This window comes from Orcinus orca, chromosome 4, assembly GCF_937001465.1.
Source record: "Orcinus orca chromosome 4, mOrcOrc1.1, whole genome shotgun sequence".
In the NCBI taxonomy this organism is placed as follows: domain Eukaryota; kingdom Metazoa; phylum Chordata; class Mammalia; order Artiodactyla; family Delphinidae; genus Orcinus; species Orcinus orca.
The window spans coordinates 88,253,306-88,279,068 of NC_064562.1; the positions used below are offsets into that span (position 1 = coordinate 88,253,306).

Below are 25,763 nucleotides of genomic sequence, written 5' to 3' on the forward strand. Positions count from 1 at the left end.
TAGTTGTTGGACTTAGAGATTCAACAGCTGGTGGAAAGAGAAGCAAGATGGGAGTGACTGGGGAATGCGTGGGAACTGTGGATGGCAACTGTTTTGAGAAGTTGAGCTGTGAAGGGGAGTAGAGCGTTGAAAAGGGATGCGTGTTGCTCAGCGGGGAGGGTTGTTTGGGATGAGTTTCTCAGGAGAGAGACTAGAACTGTTTCAGTACTGATGAGAAGGATCCATTCCAGGAGGAGAAGATGCAAGTTCAGGGGAGAGCAGCACAGCTTTAGGAGTGAGATGACCAGGAACGCAGGGTGAGAGAAGATTCACAGCGCATGTGAAAGGAAGGTCTCTGATACGAAAGGAAGTGTTCCTTCCATGGTAACAAGAAACAAGACAGAGGATGGTCCACAGTGGATAAATGTGCAGGTTTTAATGGCAGAAAGAATAGGGATTTCTTGTTGGAGGCTTCCGTCAAGGTGACTGCAAAAATTCTGAGGGTCAGGAATGACAAGGGCACATTGGAGACTTGAGGAATGGAGAGGTGCTTATAGTCCTGTGGGGAGACAGAGAGCAAGCAAGCTTATTAGAGAAATGTAGATGACGAGGCAGCATGGAGCACCCAGTGACGTTGGGACCATGTGTTTACTAATCTCTGGCTGGGTGACTTTTCTCCAGCAATGTCCACTTACCCTGATGGACCACAGAAAGGGTTCCTATTCACCCAAGATTTGGGAGTTTTGCCAGGAGAAGAAAAGAGCAAGAAAGTTGATGAGTTTGGGACCATGCCATCAAAGCTGCATTAAGAGAGACATGAATCATGAAGGGCTGAGATAGAATACCTGGATGTGATTACAAAAAGGGGCCCAATTAAAGGTAGTCCTAAAGCACAGGAATGAAGATCAGAGATATTAATACAGTGGGAATTAGAGATGGAGAAAGAGAGAACTAAATACTCCTAGACATTTCTGAAGGAAACTCCAGCTGTATGCTGACACCAAATCTAACTGCTATATTGCACTCATCTCAGTTTTTTAGCCACAGAACGTTATAAGGTAACACAAATAGACGCAGACACTTGAGAAGTCTTTTTTACCCCTGGTTTCTGGAGAGAATATGCTTATACACAATTAGTTCCAAGTGAGGCTTATCCTGTGCAATGCCATACCTGTTTACTCTGTTCACTGTTACTTGCAATCTCTTTGCTAATGCATTAAAAGATGTTGTATGTTTGACTAACAATTTTTATCTGTCTGTACTGCCAACATAATGTTAAATTGTTTGTGCTTATTAACTAGAATTTGCAAGATAAATTAGGTTTTTTACATGATGCCAGTGGTTTGCTAGTAATCATTGAAAAATGATAGTCATGAAGGCTTAAGTGGGTTTTTTAAGTTCTAGTGTTTGCCTTTATGTGTGATTGGATGTGTACTTAAAATTGACTTTCTGTTTGAATAAAAAAAAAATCCCACAAGGACTCAGAGGCAAAAAATACACAAATCAATTTTCATTGCAAAGTAAAGGAGCTGCTACAGTGGAGGATTCCTGGACTGAATGTCAATATTAGACATAGTATGAGAGTGTTTCGTGTTTGGTAATTGCAATCATTGTTGCTTTTGTTGTGGTCATCCATTTACAATGCTTGGTGTCAGGTTATTTATCTCTTGTAAAAATAAAGTACAGTGTGTGTGTGAAAAAAAAGTTATAAAAGTTCATATAGACAAAAAAAGATAATTTCTTTGAAGTACGGTAAATCAGCCATGTTTGAATATCAAAAAAATTGATTATCATTTCTTTTTTTAATAATTCATCGAAAAAGATACTGGCTTAAATATTTTTTAAATCTGAAAACATTGAACTAGAACTCTCCTTTATCCTGGTGGATACTAACTCTTGCAGGTTTCTAGGGAGCTATTTTGTAAATTATTCCTCTAGGGAAGCAGATGGTACCCTGGTGCCTTAAAAAACATAATGTAACTTTCAAAGGACTCAGCTATACACCCAGGGGATGGTTTGTGTATGTGGAAGGATCGGCCTCATAATTTGGTCAAATTTATTTTTTCACTGGGAGTATTAAAATATGTGAGACGTGACAAACAAATAGGTGTATCTTCTCACTACGCTGACACATTGTGGAAAACCTCTTTCTTTCAGTGCTAGAAAAAGAATGTCAGTGATTGTTCGCACTCCATCCGGGAAGTTACGACTTTACTGCAAAGGAGCCGTAAGTTTTTATTTTTGTCTTTTACAGTTTTGATTTACGATGGTTTATAATGGATACGTTAAGCATTCTGCTACGGAAATGTAACACAGATGTTTAGCCTGAAGCTGCTGACGTCCACTTTGGGTAGTGTTTTATAGTAATAGTGTTCAGCCTCTTCTGGTGAAATATGGAATTCCTTCTGGGTAAATTTGGTGCTTTGAAAAAGTTTGGCCTGGGTTATTTATATAATTCAATGTTTGGTACATAATATTTGAGGTTTGTTGTTTAGAAATATGTTAGAAGCCAGTTAAATACGGAAAATATTTTAAAATTGAATTAGAGATGTAGTGACCTATACCAGTTTGAATTTAATTTTTTAAAGGCCGTAGAAATGGGGGAAAAATGGATCACAATTACTGCTATAATTTCTTCATGTGGAGATTACTATTTGTATTGTATTTGCATTGGTTTAATTATAACAGAATTTCTAACTATTGGTTGGCTATGGTATATTGGTAGGTTATATTGACAAAATAGTCATTCTAACTGAATTTTTCTAGTTGAAATATGTCTACACTCATGGAAATATAAGAAATCTACTGCCCAGGGCCTTTTCTTTCTAATTCTTAAAATTAGTTAATATTTCCCTTTTGAATTATCCTTTCCAGGTACCTAGTATAGTTGGAGTAGTCAGGTAACTTACCAACTTGGAACTTTCCAATTTCAACTATAATCACCAATCTTGCTTTATTACATAGAAATTGGAAACTGAACTTACCAAGAAACCCAAGCTTATTATTTGAATTCCTGTTGAGAATGTTTTTCAGTGCCTTGGTTTTAAAGCATTGAAATGTAGTTTTTGAATGCCTTGGTTTTAAAGAATTTTGGTACAATTATTTCATGGTGTCTCGTGAATGTAGTTTTAGAATTCCTTTGGTTGTTGATTCAAACATCTAACATTTGTTTGCTGCGTGCATTTTATCTACTAGACTTTCAGCTGGATTTGGGGGTTAGGAAGATAAGACTCAAAACTTGTCAGGAGCTTAAGACTACTCAGGGAAATATATATAAAGAGAAGATTAGGATACAATATTAAAATATATTGTAAAGATCTTCCACCTCCCAGTGGTAATACATTAAGTGATAAAGTAATAAAGAGAGCCCTTAAGACCTCCCACTTTAAACGGTTTGTATGTGTCCAGTTTAACTACACCCAGTCCACATCCTCTTTTCTTAGTTTTGAGTAATCCAGCTAGAAACTTTGTTTGGGGCATTAAAGCACTGAATAAAAAATAAAAACATTGGACTTCTTTTTTGAATAATCATGAAGATAGTTTGCTTACATTAACTTGCTTATTGCCACTCCCAAATTAGCTATGATATGTGGTTGAATACTAAAAAAGCATAAACATGTAAAACAGCAAGGTGCATTTGAGAACTATGTGCAGTTTGGCAGGGAATAGCAAAATGTGAGGTTAGAAAGGTGAGCATGGGTTAAGTCATGGGTTTTTCATGCTCGAGAACTTGTTCTTTCTTTCTGGATCATTCTGATGCCATTTAGAAGATGATTTAAAGCAGAAAAGAGATGTATAGAGAGTTAGCAGTTGAAGCTGTTGACTACAGTCCAAGAAAAAGTTGATAAGGAACAAAACCTTATAACAGACAATTGCAGAGAGGATTAAGAGGACAGAGATTTAGGACTTAGTAATTGATTACATGTGGGTGATGAGGGAAAAGATGATCTAGGATTATCAGATTTCTGTTTAGCTAACTAAATAGACTAAATGATACCACTTACTAAGATGAAGAGTTGGGAGCTACATCTGGGCCATAAGAGCAAAGATACCTGCATTTCACAGGGGAAGATATATGGGGTGCTGATATAGGAGTTAAAAGTGTAGCTGGAAACTAAAAGCAGGGGATTGATGAGATCTCATATGGAGAAAATAATGCATGAAAATAGAGGAGGGCTAAATGTGAAAAGTAGAGGATTCAGGAAGGACATTGAAATTTGGAGGAAAGCCTGAGGAGTCCGTTGATTCCTTGGCAGAGTGAATAATCAACAGTGACAAGTGCAACAGAATACCTTAGTAATGAAAGGCAATTAAGAAGTCTTCAAGGGCTTCCCTGGTGGCGCAGTGGTTGAGAATCTGCCTGCCAATGCAGGGGACACGGGTTCGAGCCCTGGTCTGGGAAGACCCCACATGCCGCGGAGCAACTAGGCCCGCAAGCCACAACTACCGAGCCTGCGCGTCTGGAGCTTGTGCTCCACAATAAGAGAGGCCGCGACAGTGAGAGGCCCGCGCACCATGATGAAGAGTGGCCCCCGCTCGCCGCAACTAGAGAAAGCCCTCGCACAGAAATGAAGACCCAACACAGCCAAAAATAAATATAAATAAATAAAAATTTAAAAAAAGAAGTCTTCAAGAATATTTTCCAGTCAACATGGTATTATCTGTTCATAGTTTGATGCACCTCCTTTATTCCAAAATCATAGCAGTGATGGATATAGTATAAAGAGAAAACAGAGGTAGACCAAAATAGGTATAGAAAATCAAGGTGGTACACTGAACTGAAGTCTTGAGCTGAGATGGGTAGGAGTCCCAGGCCCTGGGTTGGGAATCAGGGAGCAATGTCTAGAGTTTGGTTTCTGTGGGACAATGGGCACAAATAGTACTTTCTGTAAAATGCAGATAGGAGCCAGCCTCCCCTCTTTAAAACCTAAGATAGTGGTAAACTTCCTAACCAGGAGAAGAGCTGAGGAAAGCTCATTCAAGCCCCTACTGGAGAGTACAGAAAACCACTAGATTGAAATGCATGTGAAGAAGGAAAGAGCAAGAGCAAAACTTGGAGACACATGAGGAAATCTCATGTCGAAGAGAGAACAAACATGTAAACAACTGCAGCATAAACTCACCCCAGATGAAATCATTTGTGTAAACTGTTCTGACAGAGGATGTTTAGAGCTCAACATGATAAAGAAATTACAGTTATTTTTAATAAAAAAGAAATTTGGGGGAGAGGGGAGAATAGGTTACATGTAAGATAAATTAGAAATCATAAATAAATTTAAGAAAAAAAATCAACAAATGAAATAAGCTCTAGATAGAGTTGGAGGGGTGAGGATGGAGTTAGTGAATTGGAAGATAGTATTTGAAGAGTTCATTTAAAATATCACACAAAGAAATGGTGTGTGTGTGTGTGTGTGTGTGTGTGTGTGTGGATGACTTATTTTTCTTGCTTTATTCCAGATTTTCAGTAATTGGGTTGTCTTGCTTTGTTAATTTTTAAGTGAAAAAGAAGGAAAAGTACACAATACACAAGTTGTGTCTGCAGTAGTAGCCAATTTAGGGAAAGTTACATTTACACAAATAAAAATTTAATTTATTCAAGAAAATAATCCTACTCCAATATTTATATTCAAGAGAGAAATTAGAAACTTGAGTAATACACTTAATGCTTTAGGGACCTTAAAGTGAGTGCAAATTTTCAAATTAAGTGCCCCCTAACTAAAATTCTGTGCCATATGCAAAAAAGACCACATCTGAAATTAGTTATTTCTAGCCATTCACCACCACGGCAGAGGCAAAGTGCAGATAATTCTGAATGGCACACATAAACACAGTAAATGTTTGTCTGTATTTAAATACAGATGTGTATAATGTCTTTAGCAAATATTCCAGCCCCAGCTTCATGCAGCAGATCAATCTCAACTTGGTGTTTAGCTGGACAACAAGGGCAGATTCCTTGATGATTAGTAACTGGCTAATTTATAGCAAGATTATCTGCATGACATCAGTATAAATTACAGTGCTTAGCTAAGTAATTATATAAGACCTTTTTTTTTCCTACTTGATACTTTATTATTATTGATTCTTAAATTTCATTGTGTAGCTCTTCTTTATTTGGCTTTACTGTATAATGTGGTATTCCATATAACTGAAATTTGGGGATAACTGAGAATTACATCAGTGCTTTATTCATTTCACACATATTTTTTGAATTCTTGCCATGTGCAAGGCACTGTAGGTGAGGGACAGAGCAGCACTGGAACTTCAGCCTAAAAGATGAACAGGAAAACAATGCTTTGTATGAAAATTTACCGAAGACAAATTCTTAGCCATGAAGCCTAGGCTCTTCACATAAGTGACTGTAATCTGACAGTGCATGCCACTCCAGCAGCATCACCCCACCATGATTTTCCACTTTTACCTTGCCAAGGGCTAAGACACCAGATACGTAAATCCATTTAGGGTGATCATCGGTTTCTTCCACTAGAATGCTTAACTACATTGCAGAATTTAATCTCCCTAGCTTTATTACGTATCACTTTTGTTTTCATGACTTTAATTTTTTTTAAGATTTTCTTAATTTTAAAATGGCCTATTTTAATTTCATGGAAAATTTCATTAGCCTCTCAAAAAAATAGTTTGTAAGTTATACCTTTCATTCTCAGAAAGGAGCCATGAGGGGAAATTATCATTTCCTTTTGCTTTGCCCCTCTTCCCATTCCACCACTGAAAAATGAAGAGAAATTCATAATCGGAGCCTGGAATATTCCATCTGTTCTGAGGTCACTAAGGTCTGTTTCTCTCAAGGGTTCTAAATCATACTCCATTAGTCTGCTTCCAAATCTCAGCCCTGAGACTGGAGACCCCAAAATGAGTAATGCCACTGAGAAAGTAATTGCAGGTAAATGATTTATTTTTTCCTGGTCTAATAAAACCATGAAGGCCAAATACTAAAATTCCTAAAACATTAAACCCAAGCTGAAGAACAACTAAAGGAACAATAGGCAATTTATAAAGGGACAAGAATTAGAGAAGCGTACTGATGCTTAAAGTTAAAGCTGAAAGGGACTTTAAAGATAATCCGGTAATTTAATTTTACAGACTAAATAAATTGAGCCTTAAAGCTAAAGTAACACAATGAGAAATATTCATCTGTAAGGCAATGCTAGGTTTGTCCAAGATCCTCCCTGCTCTACCCACCAGCCCACTCCATGAATTTAGACCTGTGTTTCTCAGAGTTTGTTCTTTTGTGAGCACCAATCCCATGAAGATGCCCTAACCTCTAAGAGGTTCAGTAGTAATTTTGGGGCATATACCATACCGCCCCCTTGGAACCACCATGCGCATTAGCGTTTTAAAGGCTCTAAGAAGTATTGCCGCAGGGCAAGCTCTTTCGCTTTGTTTAGTCCAGCATTTCCCAAACTCTTTGAGTCCGGGACCATTCTTCCTTATAGCACCTATGAACACTGCATTGTTCTGCAAAATCTTCAGGAGTTGGGGGAGATATTGCAGCACATCACAGGTAGGCGAAGTATTGATAGAATATGAGGTTTTGAACACTGCAGTAATTATGGATTTATTCAGAAAGGAGAAAGATGAAAATATAGGACCAGAACCTTATTTCTTAGTGTCATAAGGGAAACAGTGTTATTAGGGAAAAATATTTTGTACTTCAACACTAATGCTAAAAGTGATTTTTTTAATACTCATTTGCTGCTAATAATGTTGCCAACATCAACTTTATTAAACGCAGAATTCTTAGTTTAAGTGTGTATACCTTCTCTTCGTTTTCCAGGACACTGTAATTTATGACCGACTAGCAGAGACTTCAAAATACAAAGAAATTACCCTAAAACATTTAGAGCAGTTTGCTACAGAAGGTGAGTGTAATATGGCAATAAAGCATGATTAAAATAAAATGAAATCATATACTACCAATATATTACAGTATCATTCTTATTATTTTACTTAGAGATTCCTAAAGTAAGATGAAAATAAATGTTGATAATTTATATTATACTCTATGCTGTTCCCACCCATTATTTTTATTTTGCTCTCCTGTATTTATTAAAATTTTGAGAGACTTTGCCCCCACGTTTTAGGGGATGTAGGGCCTATAAATCTGTTTGCTTTTTAGAATAAATACTGTTTACAGGTTTTTTTTTCCCAGCATTTCAGACTTTCTTCAAACACACAAATGGTAACAAAGGGCACCCACAAGTGACAGGCATGGTCCCTAAGGCCTGGCTCAAAGGCCATGCTGGAGGGTGTGAGGGACTTCTCAGCCCTACTCCCTCAGCAGCTCTGTCCCTTCCTACTCTACACCTCACAGGCACCTCTGAGATCAGTTAAAAGTGCGCAGAGGGCTTCCCTGGTGGCACAGTGGTTGAGAGTCCGCCTGCCGATGCGGGGACACGGGTTCGTGCCCCGGTCTGGGAAGATCCCGCATGCCGCGGAGCGGCTGGGCCCGTGAGCCATGGCCACTGAGCCTGCGCGTCCGGAGCCTGTGCTCCGCAACGAGAGAGGCCACAACAGTGAGAGGCCCGCGTACTGCAAAAAAAAAAAAAAAGTGCACAGAAACTAAGTTACTGTAGAGGAAGTTGGGCCCTGCCTCGCTGGCAAGAAAGAGGAGCAGGTTCTGAGGAAAAGATGGAAGCGGGCTACTGGGTCACCACTCAGGAGATGCCAGGCTGCTCCCTGGTCTGGCCTGCGTCACCCACAGCCTTGGACCTGGGCAGAGAAGGAAGCAGGGAGACACTCCCAACATGGCAGCCCTGGGCAGCTAGAGAGTGTGGGTCACTGGTCATGTGATACCCCAAAGCCAATGACCAGACCTCTCTCTGTTTACAGTTTAAATGCTTTATAGCTCAAGCAATGCAGAAGGAAAGAAACAAATTCGAAGAACTGGGTATTCTAATCTAAGAAAGAGGAGAAGAAATAAATAAATCTCTGTAACTATTAAAATAGTTATTCAACTTAGTGTCAACTCAGAACTTTTTATTAAGCTCCTACCACCTGCCAGGCTCTGTGTGAGACCTGAGAATCCGTGGCAAACATGCTTAGTTCTGTCTCTGTTCTACTGAAATGTAGTCTAGGGAGATGATCTAGATGAGATGAAAGGAAGTGAGAGTTGGTACACATTAGGGTCAGTTCCTACAGGAATTTATAGAATCTTATCTCTAAACTTAACAAAAGTGGCCAGCGCCGTATCTGAATCTCCCATCCAAGTTTTCACTTTTGTCTGCGTCTGCTGGAACTGTTGCCAGTGGCACCGAGCCTGACCTCTGATCCAATCCTTTTCCTCTTAATCCAAGCTACAGAAAGATAGGAATGTTTTTAAAAGCACTAGGCTTTGAAAAGCAGGAGCATGAAGAACCTTCTCCCATTTCTCCTCCAAAAATGGAAGAGCATGAAGACCCACACGTCTGTAGAGTTCAGATTCCATGAGGCGCAGCTTCAGAGGGGCTTGGCAGGTACAACCTACCCAGCACACAGCACAGGTTCCTTTTTTGAGGAGGGTTAGGGGAGCATCTTTCTCCTCTCTGGTTGTGATGTTAAAGATATTCCAGCTCCTAGACACATTCCAATTGGCTTGGCCTCCACCTCCACCCCTTTGTCTCTGGCCCTAGGTGAGCAGCACTTGTGCACCATGTCTACCCCAGAGTAAGTTTCCAGCCAGGTTTCCAGAAGAGAAAAACATGTCCTAATATGGCCCAAAGATTTAAGTTCTACTCGAAATGATCTGGCAGTGGACAAGCCTACTCCTTTCTTGGAAGATGGTGTCCTCTGGCCACTTTATGTCCTATCTTCTTTGCTTCTTTTTTTTTTTTTTTTTTGGCTGTGTTGGGTCTTCACTGCTATGCGCGGCCCTCTCTAGTTCTGGTGAGCAGGGGCCACCCTTCACTGCGGTGAGCAGGCTTCTCATTGTGGTGGGTTCTCTTGTTGCCAAGCACGGGCTCTAGGCATGCAGGCTTCAGTAGTTGTGGCACACGGGCTCTAGAGCACAAGCTCAGTAGTTGTGGCACATGGGCCCAGCTGCTCCACGGCATGTGGGATCCTCCCAGACCAGGGCTCGAACCCGTGTCCCCTGCATTGGCAGGTGGATTTTTTTTTTAACATCTTTTATTGGAGTATAACTGCTTTACAATGGTGTGTTAGTTTCTGTTTTATAACAAAGTGAATCAGCTATACATATACATATATCCCCATATCTCCTCCCTCTTGCATCTCCCTCCCACCCTCCCTATCCCACCCCTCTAGGTGGTCACAAAGCACTGAGCTGATCTTCCTGTGCTATGCGGCTGCTTCCTACTAGCTATCTATTTTACATTTGGTAGTGTATATATGTCCATGCCACTCTCTCACTTCGTCCAAGCTTACCCTTCCCCCTCCCCATGTCCTCAAGTCCATTTTCTTTGTCTGCGTCTTTATTCCTGTCCTGCCCCTAGGTTCTTCAGAACAATTTTTTTTTTTTAGATTCCATATATATGTGTTAGCATACAATATTTGTTTTTCTCTTTCTGACTTACTTCACTCTGTATGACAGAGTCTAGGTCCATCCACCTCACTACAAATAACTCAATTTCGTTTCTTTTTATGGCTGAGTAATATTCCATTGTATATATGTGCCACATCTTCTTTATCCATTCATCTGTCAATGGACACTTAGGTTGCTTCCATGTCCTGGCTATTGTAAATAGAGCTGCAGTGAACATTGTGGTACATGACTCTTTTTGATGGCAGGCAGATTCTTAACCACTGTGCCACCAGGGAAGCCCCCCTTCTTTGCTTCTTTTTCTGACATGGTCCCAGCCATATTTTCTTTGACTTGAGATCACTAGCACCTAATTGTCTGAGAGCTAAATGACCTTGAGCGAGGACATTGTCTTCTTGGGAACCTAGTTAACTGCATTTATCATGGCTGGTAAATGCTTCTGCCTCTTCCTTGTTCCAGCTCATCAACTTTTTTCTGGCTGAGGGTAGCCTCCAAGTGAATTATAAAATTGACAGGCATTGAGCACTAGAAACAGGTCACTTCAAACATCAGCTGGGGGGCTTCCCTGGTGGCGCAGTGGTTGAGAGTCCGCCTGCCGATGCAAGCGACACAGGTTCGTGCCCCGGTCCCGGAAGATCCCACATGCCGCGGAGTAGCTGGGCCCGTGAGCCATGGCCGCTGAGCCTGCGCGTCCGGAGCCTGTCCTCCGCAATGGGAGATAGTCACTGTCCCTCAGTTTTTTAGACTCTTTACACTACAGATTCACAGTGGTAAAAGAGCAGTAGTAAATACAACCATATATCCCAGTTAGAGGAAGGTGGCTCTCCCAGTAGACCCCATTGGGGTCCCTCTCTTCCTTACTTCATAAGCGTCTGTGAAGCCACTGTGTTCAGCACTGGAGTTACAGGTATGAAGAGCTCCGGGACCCTGCCCTTCAGGAGCTTCAAGCTAATGTCGGAGATCACAAGAAAAACAATATGAAACATTGTCATTCATACCACAGGAGTATTGGGGATTTCTGCCTTTGGGGTCTGGGTGAGAGGAGGATGCTTCAAAGAGATGTTTTTAAGAACTGAGTCTTAAAGTAGATGCAAGGCAGGCAGCAGAGGGGGATTGAGAGAGGGTGGAATGGAGAAAAAAATGACCAGTTTGTGCAAAGACCCTACCATGGGAAGTGAATAGCAGAGAATGAGGTGGAAGGCAATTGATATGTGGTGACTGAGCCAGACTCTGAGGTTTGGACTTCATCCTGGGGAACGATTAAAAGACTTCAAGCAAAGGAATAACCTGATGAGATTCATTCAGATTTTAGAAAAGTTACTCGAGGCATGGAGGGTGGATTGAAAGAGCTGGGGAATGGGACACTAAGGTTCCAATGAACTTGAATCAGATTTCAACATATTGTTTGAACTGAATCAGTGTTTTCGAAATGAGACTTCGTTAAATAAAAATGGAAGTGTCAATCCAAATTTAAACCACTTCTTTCACCCCAAAATGAAACTTCATGCTGTTTGCAGACAACCCTTACCCACACTCCAACCCCCCAGGAAAATTAACCTACTATTTGTCACTATAAATTTACCTTTTCTGGACTTTTCTTTTAATGAAATTCTACAACATGTGATCTTCTGTGTCTGGCTTCTTCCACTTAACATAATGGTTTTGGAGGTCATCTATGCTGCAGTATGCATCACTACTCCATTCCTTTTCATTGTTCAAGAGTATTCTGTTGTATGGATACACCAGTTTTTGTTTATTCACCAGTTGATGGACATTTGGACTGTTTCCTTTTGGGGGCTGGTGTGAATGGTGCTGCTAATGAACATTTACCTACAAGTCCTTGTGTGGATGTATGATTTCATTTCTCTTAGGTAGATAGCTGGGAGTGAAATTGCTGGGTCATATATTTATGTTTAACATTTCTAGAAAGTACCAAACTGCTTTGCAGAGTGGCTGCAGCATCATTCTACCTAACTATAAATTTCCTGAGCACCAGATAAATATCACTGTGCTATGGGGAAAAAAAAATAAGGAAGTGTCAGACTTCTGAACAAAATCTTATTTGATGTTGTGGTTGGGGGTGTATGCTCCCTTTTTTCAGGGTTAAGAACTTTGTGTTTTGCCGTGGCTGAGATTTCAGAGAGCGACTTTCAGGAGTGGCGAACGGTCTATCACCGGGCGTCCACATCCGTGCAGAACAGGCTGCTCAAACTGGAAGAGAGCTACGAGTTAATTGAAAAGGTACGTGGAAGACTGTTTTGCCCGTAAGGAAAGTTTGGTTTCCAGAAAACTTGTCTTAATTCAAGGGGCCAATAAAATTAAAATCAAAATATCTTGACACACCACTAAACTGTTGAATCTCCTCCGGTCTAAGCACTGACAGCTCTTAAAGTTTTTGCTGAAAAGTCTCTGGAATTGCTTTATATAGATCTGGGCCCTTTTCACAATTTTGGATCAAATTTAGTCTCATCTGGCAATACCTTTGCCAAAATCTTCCATTGCATCAGCATTGCTGAAGGTGTGCATGCCTCCTGCTCACACACATACATGCACACAAACTGCACACACATGCATGTGTGTATATAGTTAATGAAGGCATATAATGTGTAATACAAAGTAATACAATAAATATACAGCTTGTGTGACTCCATAGCCAATCATATAGAATGTATAAGTGAACAACCCAGTGCTTATACCTGGCCTGTCATTGTTCACTTAGATACATCCATCATTTCTGCCACAACTATAAATATCCTCATTTTACCGACAAAGAAACCAAGGCTATTCAGCCAAAAAAGTGATGGATACGCTATGATTGATGCTGCATAAATAGCAAGGAATCTTGCTTCCTAAATTAAAAATAGCAGACATTTTTATGTTGTACTTACCGTGTGCCACGTGCTGTTTGTAGCACTTGAATCTATTAACCCAGCGGTCCCCAACCTTCTTGCTGCCGGGGACCAGTTTCATGGAAGACAATTTTTCCACAGACCAGGGAGGGAGGATGGTTTCGGGATGATTCAAGCACATTACATTTATTGTACACCTTATTTCTATTATTATTACATTGTGATATATAATGAAATAATTATACGACTCACCATAATGCTGCCAGGAGGCGGAGCTCAGGCGGTAATGCGATTGATGGGGAGCGGCTATAAATACAGATGAAGCTTCGCTCGCTCTCCCGCTGCTCACCTCTTGCTGTGGGCCAGGTTCCTAACAGGCCACGGACCTATAGTGGTCCATGGCCCAGGGGTTGGGGACCCCTGTATTAAATTATTTAATCTTCATAGCATCCCTTTGAGGTAGGTAGTGTTAATTATCCCAACTGTGCAGATGAAGAAATCAGGGTACCAGAGAGGTTAAGTAATTTTACAGATTACTCGGCTCATAGAGGGTGAACCAGAATTCTCACTCTGGCTCCAGAGTTCATACTCTTAGCCACTCGAGTATCTTCATTCTGACTTCCTAATTACATAATTCCTTCAACTATACTCATGTTTATAAGGCATAGACTCAAGCTTGCTTCAAGTTGATCTTGCTTCAGATGAGTGACGACTGACGTGTTTTTTCTTCGTCTCTCTCAATGTACTTCCTGTCTTGGATGGTAGCCAGCACCATGCATGTCTCCCTGGACCCTTCCCTCCTTCCTCTCCCCACATGCCGCCCACTCTGTGTAATACCGGCAGTGGCATGGTACAGCTGGAGGTGGTTTTCTCTGGTATGCAGTTGCCACTTGTGACTCTAGATACTGTTCCCCTGTCTTCTCGGTGGATTGAGATCACTTTAGAAGCTAGTTTGTGTCTCATCTCTCCCTTATATTTGAACCTATTTTGTATCCTCCTTATTTCTCTGAAGACTTGTGATAGCATGTATGGAACCCTCCAACTCGATAAATCCCACCACCGCCACCAATTTTAGATGTGCACACACAACAGGAGACTTGTTATTAATTTATTGAATTTCTCTCTCCCTTTTTTTCTAATATCCTTATATATGGTTATGTCTTTGGAATATTAGTGAAATAAAGTAATTTTTTATTTATGAGACCATGACTATAATCTCTTTCAATATCTCCAACCAAAGTCCCATATTGTCTTAAAGTACTAATGGTATTGATTCTTAATCTTTGGCTTTTCTTGCTCTTTTGAGAAGTTAAAAAAAATTTGGAAATGATTCTTTTTCTCCTGTCTCCTTTCCTACACAGCCTGAATATAATGTAGCCTTTTCCCCTGTGGCAATGGTAGAATTAATATATAATAACTGAATAAAAATATTTTAAGTGGATTCTAACCATTAAATTTTGTTTCTACTTGAAGTGCACTGTAGCAGATTCTGGAGTTCAATGTTTAATGTGCCTAACATTTTTACTGTGAATGTCCTAGAGTTTATAGATTCGATTTTATAGGTTTAACAGTTGTGTGTGTGTGTGTGTGTGTGTTTAATATGTCATTAAATTTTGACTTCGCTCTTTTAACTAAAACAGATGTTCAACCTTTCTTCCAGCAGATGGCGATCGCGAGTCACATTGAAATTTAAGTTGCCTGGGGAACTCCATTACATGTATTTATATATTTTTAGTTTACAGATACAGAAGCCTCCCTTATGACTGTCTCTTACCTAAAATAAATGAAAAAGGGAATTTATAGCTAATTCCTCTTTACTTCATGATAAGCCATGCTCTCTTTTATTGAAAAATCAGAAAGGTGAAGAGATTGGTTCCCATGGTCAGCCAGCTTGTTCCATATACGGACTGATTTTCTATATCCCCTGAAACCATCGTTTCTTTCAGTAATTAACTTAAGTAACTTTCATTAAGCGGTTAATAGTTGCTAGGTATCAGGGATGCACAACCAATTAAGGAACACTCAGTGTGGCCCTCTGAGTGTTGTGGTCTGAACCAGTTCCTCCAGGAAAGCCAGAGGAGTGACCCACAAACTTGGGCCATAACAAGCTTTCAGAGAGGTGGTAACTTTTCAAATGAGCCTCAAAAGATTATTTTACCAGTTAAAGGAGAGCAGAGGTCTTCTTAAAAGAAAAAGAATAGGCACAATGACACAGAGGGGTCCCTGCAACTAAAAGCTGCTTTTCTGAAAAATGATTCTCCCCCCTGATCGTTTGGGGACTGTGGGGTGAGAGCGGGTCTCCCTTGGTCTGAGCTTCCATTCTTTGTTAAAATCAGCTGGGATTGGTATTCAGGAGGAGTTGTGGGGGACTGTTACCACACATCGTAGGGAGGCAGGTTTCAGTGTGTCAGCGCGGGTTCTGCTAGTGTGTCACTCTAACTTAAATTTAGCTGTCATAGTCCTAGGCTCATCCATTTTGGCTTCTTCCTTGGCTACTTTAAATGAGGCTCATTTATTGTAATCTATTTTTCATATGGTTGGGATCTGTTTTTTATATAGACCATAATATTGGACTTGTAAGATAATGACTTTTAAACTGTGAGAGCGGTTTTCAAATCTCTCTTTTTTTCTAAGAGCAGGACCCATTTTCCAAACTAAATATTGCCTGAATATATTTACATATTTTCAGTGTATATGTAATATATAGAAGCAGAGCTTCTCTGGTTAACAAGTGGAGAGGTGGGGAGAAGCCCCTAACTGTCTCTCCCTTCAGACCCTTGCCCTCATCATGGTCCATGAGTGGCTTTTCAGGACTCTGGGGCTCCACGGAGCACAGTTTGGAAACCAGATAATATTCCGTATGTGTGTGAAATTTTTAGGAAATGTGCTTCTCAAAGTTTCTATAGATATTTTCCCTCGCTTTTCAACAAAAGATCAGAACATCCTTGTGGTCATACACAAGACGTTTCTGGCCATATTTGAATTAATGATGCAAAATGCCATTGACACATTAATGGTAGCATTACATTAAAGGCATTTAAAATGTGGAAGATTTGTAGAGCTTTTCCTGAAATCAAGAATGTATTTTTAATAAGTTACAAAATAAGTGGAAATGTTATAATATGGTTAAGGTTGTACTTTTAAACCCTGCTGTCTGTCTTATCCCTCCAGTGTTTGTTCAAACAAGTAATTCAGTTTTCAAAATTTAGTTAAAAGCCTTATTCCCTTGGGGGCTATAACTCCTAGCATAATTCCAAAAACATGTATCAAAATAAGCCAAGAACATCCAAGAAGATAATGCCATGTGTCCCCTGGTGCAATGCTTTGTTACTTTTCTACCCAGCTCATCAGAGCACTAGAATGCCCCCCTTCACCTTCAGGGCACAGTCAGGGAGAGAGGATGTGAAAGGTTTGAAAAAGTTCTCTGGATAGGGTTTTCCCTAGTAACAGTCATTTTTAGAGGATTTAGGACTTTTACATCCATCTATAAAATATCATCAACATCTCTGCTACACAGTTGTACAGTTTGGTCTCCAACACTTGCATTCAGATGGTAGACTTTTCAGGATTAAAAAGAAATCATTTCTCTGATGCTATGAGTTGTTTCAGGATGTTCCTGAAACATCTTTTTTCTTTTACTAAATAAAGGTCAGGAAGGTGACATTTATTACTAGGAAACCCAAGACATTCAGGAGCAAGAAGGCTCACATAGTTAAAATGCCAAAGGGATTATGAGAATCACATCAGATATTGAGGTGTCTTTACCCAGTTTGAGGAGAATTGTAGCATCACTTGGGTTTTGTGGACAGAAAACACCTTTTCGTCTCTGTTCATCACCACTTGAAAGAATTTACAATTGTCTCATTCTTTCAGACAGCACACTTGACCTGTTTTACCTTCTTTAGCCTATTTCTTTTGAAAGACAATGTATTTGGACTTGTAATTTAGATTATGAAACCACTTATAGTGTTGGTCTATGTTTTTAAGTATTAGATTTTTTTTTTTTTTTGCAGTACGCGGGCCTCTCACTGTTGTGGCCTCTCCCGCTGCGGAGCACAGGCTCCGGACGCGCAGGCTCAGCGGCCGTGGCTCACGGGCCCAGCCGCTCCACGGCATGTGGGATCTTCCCGGACCGGGGCACGAACCCGTGTCCCCTGCATCGGCAGGCGGACTCTCAACCACTGCGCCACCAGGGAAGCCCTAGATTATTTTTTAAATTAAGAATTTATTTGTTATTTGGTCGGGAAAGAATTGCAAATAAATAACAGAATAATTATCAAGTCTTATACTTCATTAGCAGTGGTTTCTCTGTAATTTCTCACCTTCCTCTTTGATCTGCTACTTTATATTTATTTCTAAGACACAAATTTATTTGCCTCATACTTATAGTATGCTGCTGGATTCCTTTGAAAATTAGTGGTACAGAGGGCTTTGATCTTACTTATTGGGGAATATTTTATAATTAAACCATTGGTTGAAATATGAAGGTATTCCTTCATGGTAAATAGAGTTTTTGAAAAATTTTTATATTTATTTGCTTCAATAGGGAAATGCAATTGCATAAATTACCTTCTAATCACTTCTGATGTTTGAGATAGCAAATTATTTATCTTGAGCATTACAGAAAACAGTGAGATATAATACTTGTCTAGTATTTCCCTGGTGATAAAATTGTTCTTGTCTTCTTCTCTTATTATGAGGCATAAATTACAAAATATGCTTTTTGAAAAATCAAAACTTACCCCATACTTTTATCTGTTAATGTTTTTTAGATTAATTATGGGTCAGAGAGGATCATTTTTGAGCTTAAGAGTAATCAAAAAGCTACAATTTTGGCAGCATTTAGCACCCCTTTGAATCAGATAGCTGTGTTGTGTCTTATATGCACAAATTTTTATAATTCATAGTTAATATATATCTTCCACTAGATTGAAGCTTCATGAGAGCAGGGATCGTTTTTATCGAACTCATCTCTGTGTCTCCAAGAACTGCCTGTCTGGCCTGTATTAATCACTGAATAAGTATTTTATGAATAAATGAATGAGTCAATTAAATAATTAATTCAAAGGCTAAATTTACTTAGTAAGTGCTTGCTTAACGAAAGCCTGCCTTCTGTTACCCACATAGTTCATGCTTTCTGCACATTTGAGGATGTTGGTTTCAAATGCGTTGTCACTAAGGATACTTTAGGGATGTGTTAGAAAAGGTAGCTAAGGATTTTAAAGGATGCATTCGTTAGAAATTTAGACTCAGTCATTTTTTTAAAAACCTGTCTTCCTACTTATTTAACAGATGAATGTGGGACACACTTGGTCGCAAAGATTCAACAACAAATGCCTCAGCACTTGTCAGGCTCTGTTGTGGACTCTGGGGGCACAGGAGGGGGAAAGGATGGAAAAATCCCTGTCTTCATTTCAGTGCAGGGAGATAGGCAGTAAACTTAAACACTGGAAAATGTCATTGCAGACAGGGCTGAGCACCCTGGGCTCCGCGATAGGCACCGAGATAGGACAGTGAGGTAGTTAGTGATCTTTTTTTTTATTTTATCTCCTTGGTTCCTCCCCAAAATATGGTTGACATTTCTGGGATTTTTGAGAAGACTGCCTTGATGTGGCATAATACAGACTGACCACTACACTCGGGGGTAACTAACAGCAGTCCAGCACCCTTCCCAACATATGGTGGGGAGTGGTGTAGAGGATTCCTAGAGAAATAGAAAAGTTAATGAAAAACAGAACTTTTCCTGAACACTTATGACTGCCAAATTCACAGTCATTTCTGTATTCGAACTGAATACTTTTTCAGATAAAACCACCCGTTTCTATTCTTAGTAGCTGCCAATATCACTTTCATTTGTACTAAAAACTGAAACGTACTAGATGAAAATTTACATGATGTACTGGTGATTTTGTGGTTTCAAATTCCAGTAGTTTCCTGTATTACTGTTTGCTTAAGAACATTTGCAGTCTGTCAGCTTATCTACTAAGAAGACCTGCCAGTTTTTGAGCCTCTACTAAGCTTCAAGTCCTCTGCTCCTTAACTTGATTAGTTAGTTCCAGGGGCCTCTAACGTGGGGTACACAAAATGAACCATTGGGGTAAGCAAGAAAATGTTATAACTTCTGTTTCTATTTATGTTTTACTCATCTTTTTTTTTTACAATTTGTTGTTGCATTTTGCAATGTATATAATTTATTAACATTAACAAAGCAAATCGGATATACAAAAGATATAGACATACGTAGTCTTAGGTAAGTACTCAACATCTTTTCCTACCTGTACTCAAAAAAAAAAAAAGGTTAAGATAAACAATCTATTTTCATCCTCAAAACAACTCTAGTACAGCCATATTATTAGCCTTATCTTGCTGATGTAGAAATTCTTAAAAGTTATTTGCTGAAGAACACATAGCCAGTAGTTGGCAGAGCAGGGATTCAAATCCCAGTTCTGTCTTAATTCCAGATCTCACGTTCCTAATCCGTATGTTATTCTGCCAGCATGGTTTAAAAGAAAGCAAGAATGTATGTAAAATGTTGGTGACTTGAAAAGTAAAATGTAACCACGTGTGTAGTTGAGTCATCATGAGATCAGCCCTTGGGGTGGGGAGGCATGGTATTCCGGACCCGTCTGCGTAGGAAATGAGGCAGGCTGTGTGCACTCTGTGTAATGTAATGTACTCTATCCTCCTTAAAAATGAAGGTGGGGGGCTTCCCTGGTGGCGCAGTGGTTGGGAGTCCGCCTGCCGATGCAGGGGACACGGGTTCGTGCCCCGGTCTGGGAAGATCCCCCATGCCGCGGAGCGGCTGGGCCCGTGAGCCATGGCCGCTGAGCGTGCGCGTCCGGAGCCTGTGCTCCGCAATGGGAGAGGCCACAACAGTGAGAGGCCCGCATACCGCAAAAAAAAAAAAAAAAAAATGAAGGTGGGAATATGTTTTTCATGATTTTCCCTCAACTCGTCTTTAGAGTCTTCTTAGTGAAAGTACTTAATGTTCCCTTAGATCTCTGATCTCACGCTTCTCCTTTCTGGCTGATCGATCCCTAATTATGAACGCTTTGAGGTAGACTTTCCACACTGGGTTTTGCTCTCTTCTCACTCCAATAAGATGGATGTGTTGTTTTTGCAGGCTACACCCAGTCGCCTCTCAAATCCTGATTCTTTTCAGCTGGGTGTGTGAATTCTGACCTTATTTGGCAAGCCCTTGGCTCTGTGACAATTCAAATATGATTTCTGTGGTTCAAAAAGCACCAAATTAAAACCCCCTTCTTGGCCTTGGTTGCCTGATTTCTCCAGAAGCAGGCTAATGAGCCATGCCAGTGATTTAACGCTGTTAGTCTTCGTGTACTCTAGCTCAGCTTAAACTGAAAGGACAGAGGTATGAGAGTCTCTTCTGTTAAATAAAACCCCTTTGTCATGTGCAAAGAGATGTTGAGAAGAGAAGCACAAGAGTGAATGATGCCCAGTGGAATGCAGACCAGAGAGAAGCCGGTGATCTTTGAGAGCCAGCGTTGTAGAGCGGTTCTGAGAATCCCATGGCCACCAGGGCCTCAGTATTCCAGAGGTACCGTATCTTAAAGCTAAAGACTATGATCACTGCCACAGTCTTCCAACTGGTCTGGCAACCTCCATTCTTCCCCATCCATCCCCAGTTGGCCACCGGTGAACTCTCTGAGTGTAAATCTGATCCTGTCCCTCCCCTTCTACAATTCTTCCCCAGATGCCCTTTGCCTTTGGAATCCCAAACATAAAAAATAGCCCCTTTGATTTCCATTCCCTACCGGTTTTTCAGGCTTATCGTCTTCCTAACTTACTACTCAGAGTTTGAGATGACTGATCCAATTTCATCCTCAGAACAACCCTATTAAATTAGCATTATTTAAATCACCACACACCTCGCTTCATTTATCGGTTCCATATTGACTAAATGGCAGCTTCTCAAACACAATGTGCATTTGCATACCTCTGTCTTTGCAACATGCGATTTCTTCTGTTTGGGATTTCTTCCCGCATCCCTCCCCACCTCTCCCCAAGTGCCTGGCTAATTCTTAATTTTTCGTTTAGGATTTTAGGTCAAATGTTAACTCGTGTTGGATGGTTTTTTTGAGCCACCCAAACTAAGAAAATACTTATTTCCTGTTTTTATCTTTTGTACTCACAGAAAATTTTGTGTTTACTTCTAAGATAGTATATAGCATATAGTAAATTGATTATTTAGGGAGAGTACTGTTTTTCTCTGATGGTAATCGTATATTACAGTTGAGAGGCTCTGTCTATAGTTTGGGATTGCAAGGAGAGGAGAGAGAACTGGGACCAGAGGACCTAAGGCCAGGCTAAGAAAGAAGGGTCAGAGCTGACCCAGGAAGTATCAAGAGCAATCAGTCAGGATGGAGGCCGGTGCAGAGATGCGCTGCTCACCAGTATTATGCATCAAGGGTCTGCAAACTCCAGCGCAAGAACCACATTCACCCACTGCCTATTTTTGTAAATAAAGTTTTATTGGAACACAGCTCCATCCATTTGTTTACAAATTGTCTTTGGCCATTTTCACACTACAGTGACAGCATTGAGTCGTTGCAGCACAGAATATACGACCCTCAAACCCTAAAATATTTACCATCTGTCTCTTTACAGAAAAAGTTTGTCAACCTTGCTGGAGACAAGCAATTAGGTCCTCAAACCAGCAGCATTGTCACCAATGTACATTTCCAGGCCTCATCTCAGACCTACTCAGTGAGAAATTCTGCGGGTAGGGCCCACTGATCTGTGTTTAATAAGCCCCTCAGGTAAATCTGAAGACCGCTGCTCTCCATTTCTGCTCCCGTGGCTAATTACTTGGGGCTTGATGACAGCCAGGCAGCAGGGTCTAGGAGAAACAGGTACCAACGCAAGGCAGGGGGGTACAGTCAGAAAACAAGAAGGGAGAATCCAAAGAATGGATTCTGAAGTACAGATTCGAGGAAGGAAGGGACTGTGGTTGTGTCCCACCATCTTGCCCAGAACTACCTGCTCGGTGTGTGTGTGAGGGAATGAATGCAGACACACGTGTGTGTGTGAAAGGAAACCAGTCCCAAAATGTGAGTCTGGGGCCTGCAGGTGGAAACAGGAAACAGATACCCCTGGCAGGAACACCTCAGGACTGAGGCTGAAACCCATTCACAGAAACAGAGTATTACCAAAAACTGAACAACAGAGACAAATGTTTAAAAACCTGATGATTTACATAAAATTCTAACTTTCATTTAATCTCAGTTTTACTTTCCATTCGCTGCCTTGGGGTGTGTATTGATTCTTGGTGTGTTGTTTCTACCATCGTAGCTCAGCTGTACCCCAGTTTGACCTGACATAATTTATTCCACCTCCCCGAAGCTATTAACTGAATGAATCAATGTAAAGCACGTAGCAGTATCTGGTATTTCTGTGCTAAGGAAATGTTTCTTCATCTGCCTAGTCACAATCTTATTTTATGTTGTAACAAAGGTTCCCAAATGTTACTACTATTTATTCATATTTACTCCAGTGATAAAACTTTATTTACCAGTATTACTCCTTTTATTTGTCTTCAAGGAAACTTCTGCCCGATAGTCCATGTTATCGTCTGAAGCCCAAGTTGATATGAGTTTGATAACTATGCTTTTCCTCATTTAGGAACATATCATAAACTTTTAAAAAATATGAAATAATCTAAGCCCTGACACAATATTTGCTTATATGGAAATAGGTCATTTTAAGGTTCCGTTATTTCCCAATATATGTAATATAAATGTATTGGGGAAAAAACACAGTTTCCAAATCTGTCATAATGCATTTTACCATAGTTTTTAAGTACTCTACATGACGTTTGTATCTTCACTAGGGTAGAAATTTTATACTTATATCCCTTTTTAAAAGCATTACATTATGAACATCTAAAAGAGAAAATAAGATTATTGATGACTTTTCTAGGTAAATAAGTATTATTTCATGATTTTTCAGTGATAACTAAATCTATATTATATCAAAGAGGCATCAACTGAAACCTTTATAACTTCTGGCACAGTGACATTTTGAAAGTAAAATTAGTCTTTGGAGGTTTTTTTTTTAATTCCATAAATGCCATGGGAATTTTATCACATTTCAACACTTGCTGAATATGTAATTCCCATTGTGACCATTAGTGGCCATCTGTGTAAGGTAATACATGTTTGGGATGAAATTGATTATGGCCTAAACGCTCTTGTGTTATGATCAGGAAAAGCACGCAAAGTTCAAATCTTTTTTCCTAATGATCATTGTGTAGCTAAAGATATTCATTTCCAGAGGCCGAACAGCCTATCACTCAAGATCTAATCTCACAATAAATGACACCAGGGCCAAAGGAAAGGAGCCTGCAGAGCCTTCCACTAAAATTAGTAAATGCTGTACCTGAGGATAAAGGGAAAATTAACAGGCTTTCAAATGTAGTTTTTCTTTCGTAGGCATCAAAGTAGACCCACTGCAATTTTGCTAAATATTCAGAAATGTTTCATCAGAAATTCTTGTTATCATAGCCACCAACATGCTCCAAGTTAACCTACTTGTAACACTTCTCAGCATATTTATTGCTGGCCCTACCTTTTTGGTACTTTATATTATCTTTGCCTGGTTTGGAAAATGTTTCCTTTTTACCTGTGCAAAACCAGCTGCTTTCCTTCTTTCAAATATGCTTTCAGTGTGATCTCCCCCATGCAGTCATTTTATTTTTATCAGGTTTGTGCAGAGTAGTGTATACCCATGTACTTCCTGAGCTCATATATCCCCTTAAAGTAGAACTAGAAAATAGGCAAATAAACTTGTTTATATATTTCTAATTAGTGTATTCACATCTTGGCTCTCACATTATCTAGTTATCCCAGGGTTTTGTGAAACATACTACAAAAAAAAATACTTTTTTGGTTTAAAATTTTTGAGAGCTTATATTACTGAACTATCTTCATGATCGTTTAAAATCTTATCATGCTCTCTGTGGAATATCTAACATTTGAACACAACTGTATCCTGATCTTCCCTGGCATGTGGGCCAGAATGATTTAGCTACTGATTTCCTAAAAGTAGCTGAAAGAACTGATGGAATCATTGTCTCAATGTTGAAATTACAGCAGTTGTGATGTTGGCATAGTTGATGCTGAACTGGTCTTCCTTTTCATTCTTGAACTTCTTGATGATGATTATTCATCAGGTTTTGATAGATTTCAAATCTGCTTCCCATTAAAGATAATAAAATAATGATATCTTTTTAAAGAAGGAAATTTGCCTTCCTGTCTTATATATTATATACTAGGAAGTCATGCATCAAGTGAATCTAATAGCTGCATAAGTTATTTGGAATATATTGAAGAGAAAATAGTCTAGATTGCAACAATACTTTAGAACATTTGGATTGAGGTTTTTTTTGTTTTTGTTTTTTGTTTGTTTGTTTTGTCATTCACTCACTCTGCAAATATACCAAATGCTGACTATCAGTGTTCTGGAGATACAGTATAAAGGTGAACAGAACCTGGTTCCTACTTTTCCTTTTTTCAACTTAAAATTGCACTTTTTATAGGTAGCCAGGGACCAAAGACTCCCCAGAGCTCTTCTTCAGCATCTCCTCGGAACCTGATGTGGTACGTCTGGGCTCACAGGGCCTTCTTTGAGTCAGCACTTAGTGCTCAGGCCAGCATTCTTACGAGGAATATGCCCAGGTTAAGGGCCCTTCACTCCCTCATGCCGAATAGGGACATCAGCCTACAACCAGAGGAGGAGCTGCATTTGTTCCTCTACCTAATATTACTTAAGTAGAAAAGAACTTAAAGAAATCAACGCTAGCCCCTCACAGACTGATGCCTACTTAATTTACTTCAGCCAACATTTATGGGGCAGAGACTGGGAGTTGACCACTATCTTGGGCACCATCCTAGACACAAAGGGACAAGAACGCGATGGGCAATACAGAGGATCTTGGTTCAAGCCCTGCCCTTCCGTAATCTATCAAGTTATGTCACTGTGACAAATCATTGCCCCCCTCTGGGCTCCTGTCTCCTCATTTGTGAAGAAACAAGGAGCTTGGAGGCATGACCCCTAATTTTGAACAAAACTACCAGAGTCGTACGTTTAAACAGGTAATCTTAATATGATAAATTAAGTATGTAAAGATGAGCAAAGTTCTATCAGAGCACAGCAGAGGGGAAAACTTGTTTTAAGAAGTAAAGGAAAACTTCATTTGGACTTCCAGGATGAGCCACGTTTCACCACGCAGGGCCGTGGTGGATGTGTGTGTGTCTGTACACATACCTACGCACGTAAACACGTGCATGTGTGTATATGCTAACACTGATGCATAGGCTTGCCCATCTATATTTAAGCCCTGTGGCAGAGACTGCAGGCCAGCTAATTTAACAGCTATTCCTACTGCCCTTCTGCCTTGCCCCTCCACTGAGGCTGGAAGAGCT

At 40.0% G+C, this 25,763-nt stretch overlaps 1 protein-coding gene across 8 annotated transcripts in view; it reads left to right on the forward strand.

Annotated features, from left to right (window-relative positions):
* The window catches only part of ATP8A1 (ATPase phospholipid transporting 8A1), a 240,599-nt gene that overhangs the window by 108,610 nt on the left and 106,226 nt on the right, over nucleotides 1-25,763 (forward strand). For all 8 annotated transcript variants that reach the window (XM_049709560.1, XM_049709553.1, XM_049709554.1 and 5 more), the window contains 3 exons: nucleotides 2,137-2,206; nucleotides 7,772-7,856; nucleotides 12,573-12,712. In XM_049709560.1, the coding sequence (XP_049565517.1) occupies nucleotides 2,137-2,206; nucleotides 7,772-7,856; nucleotides 12,573-12,712 (295 nt within the window). The remainder of the gene's footprint in view (nucleotides 1-2,136; nucleotides 2,207-7,771; nucleotides 7,857-12,572; nucleotides 12,713-25,763) is intronic.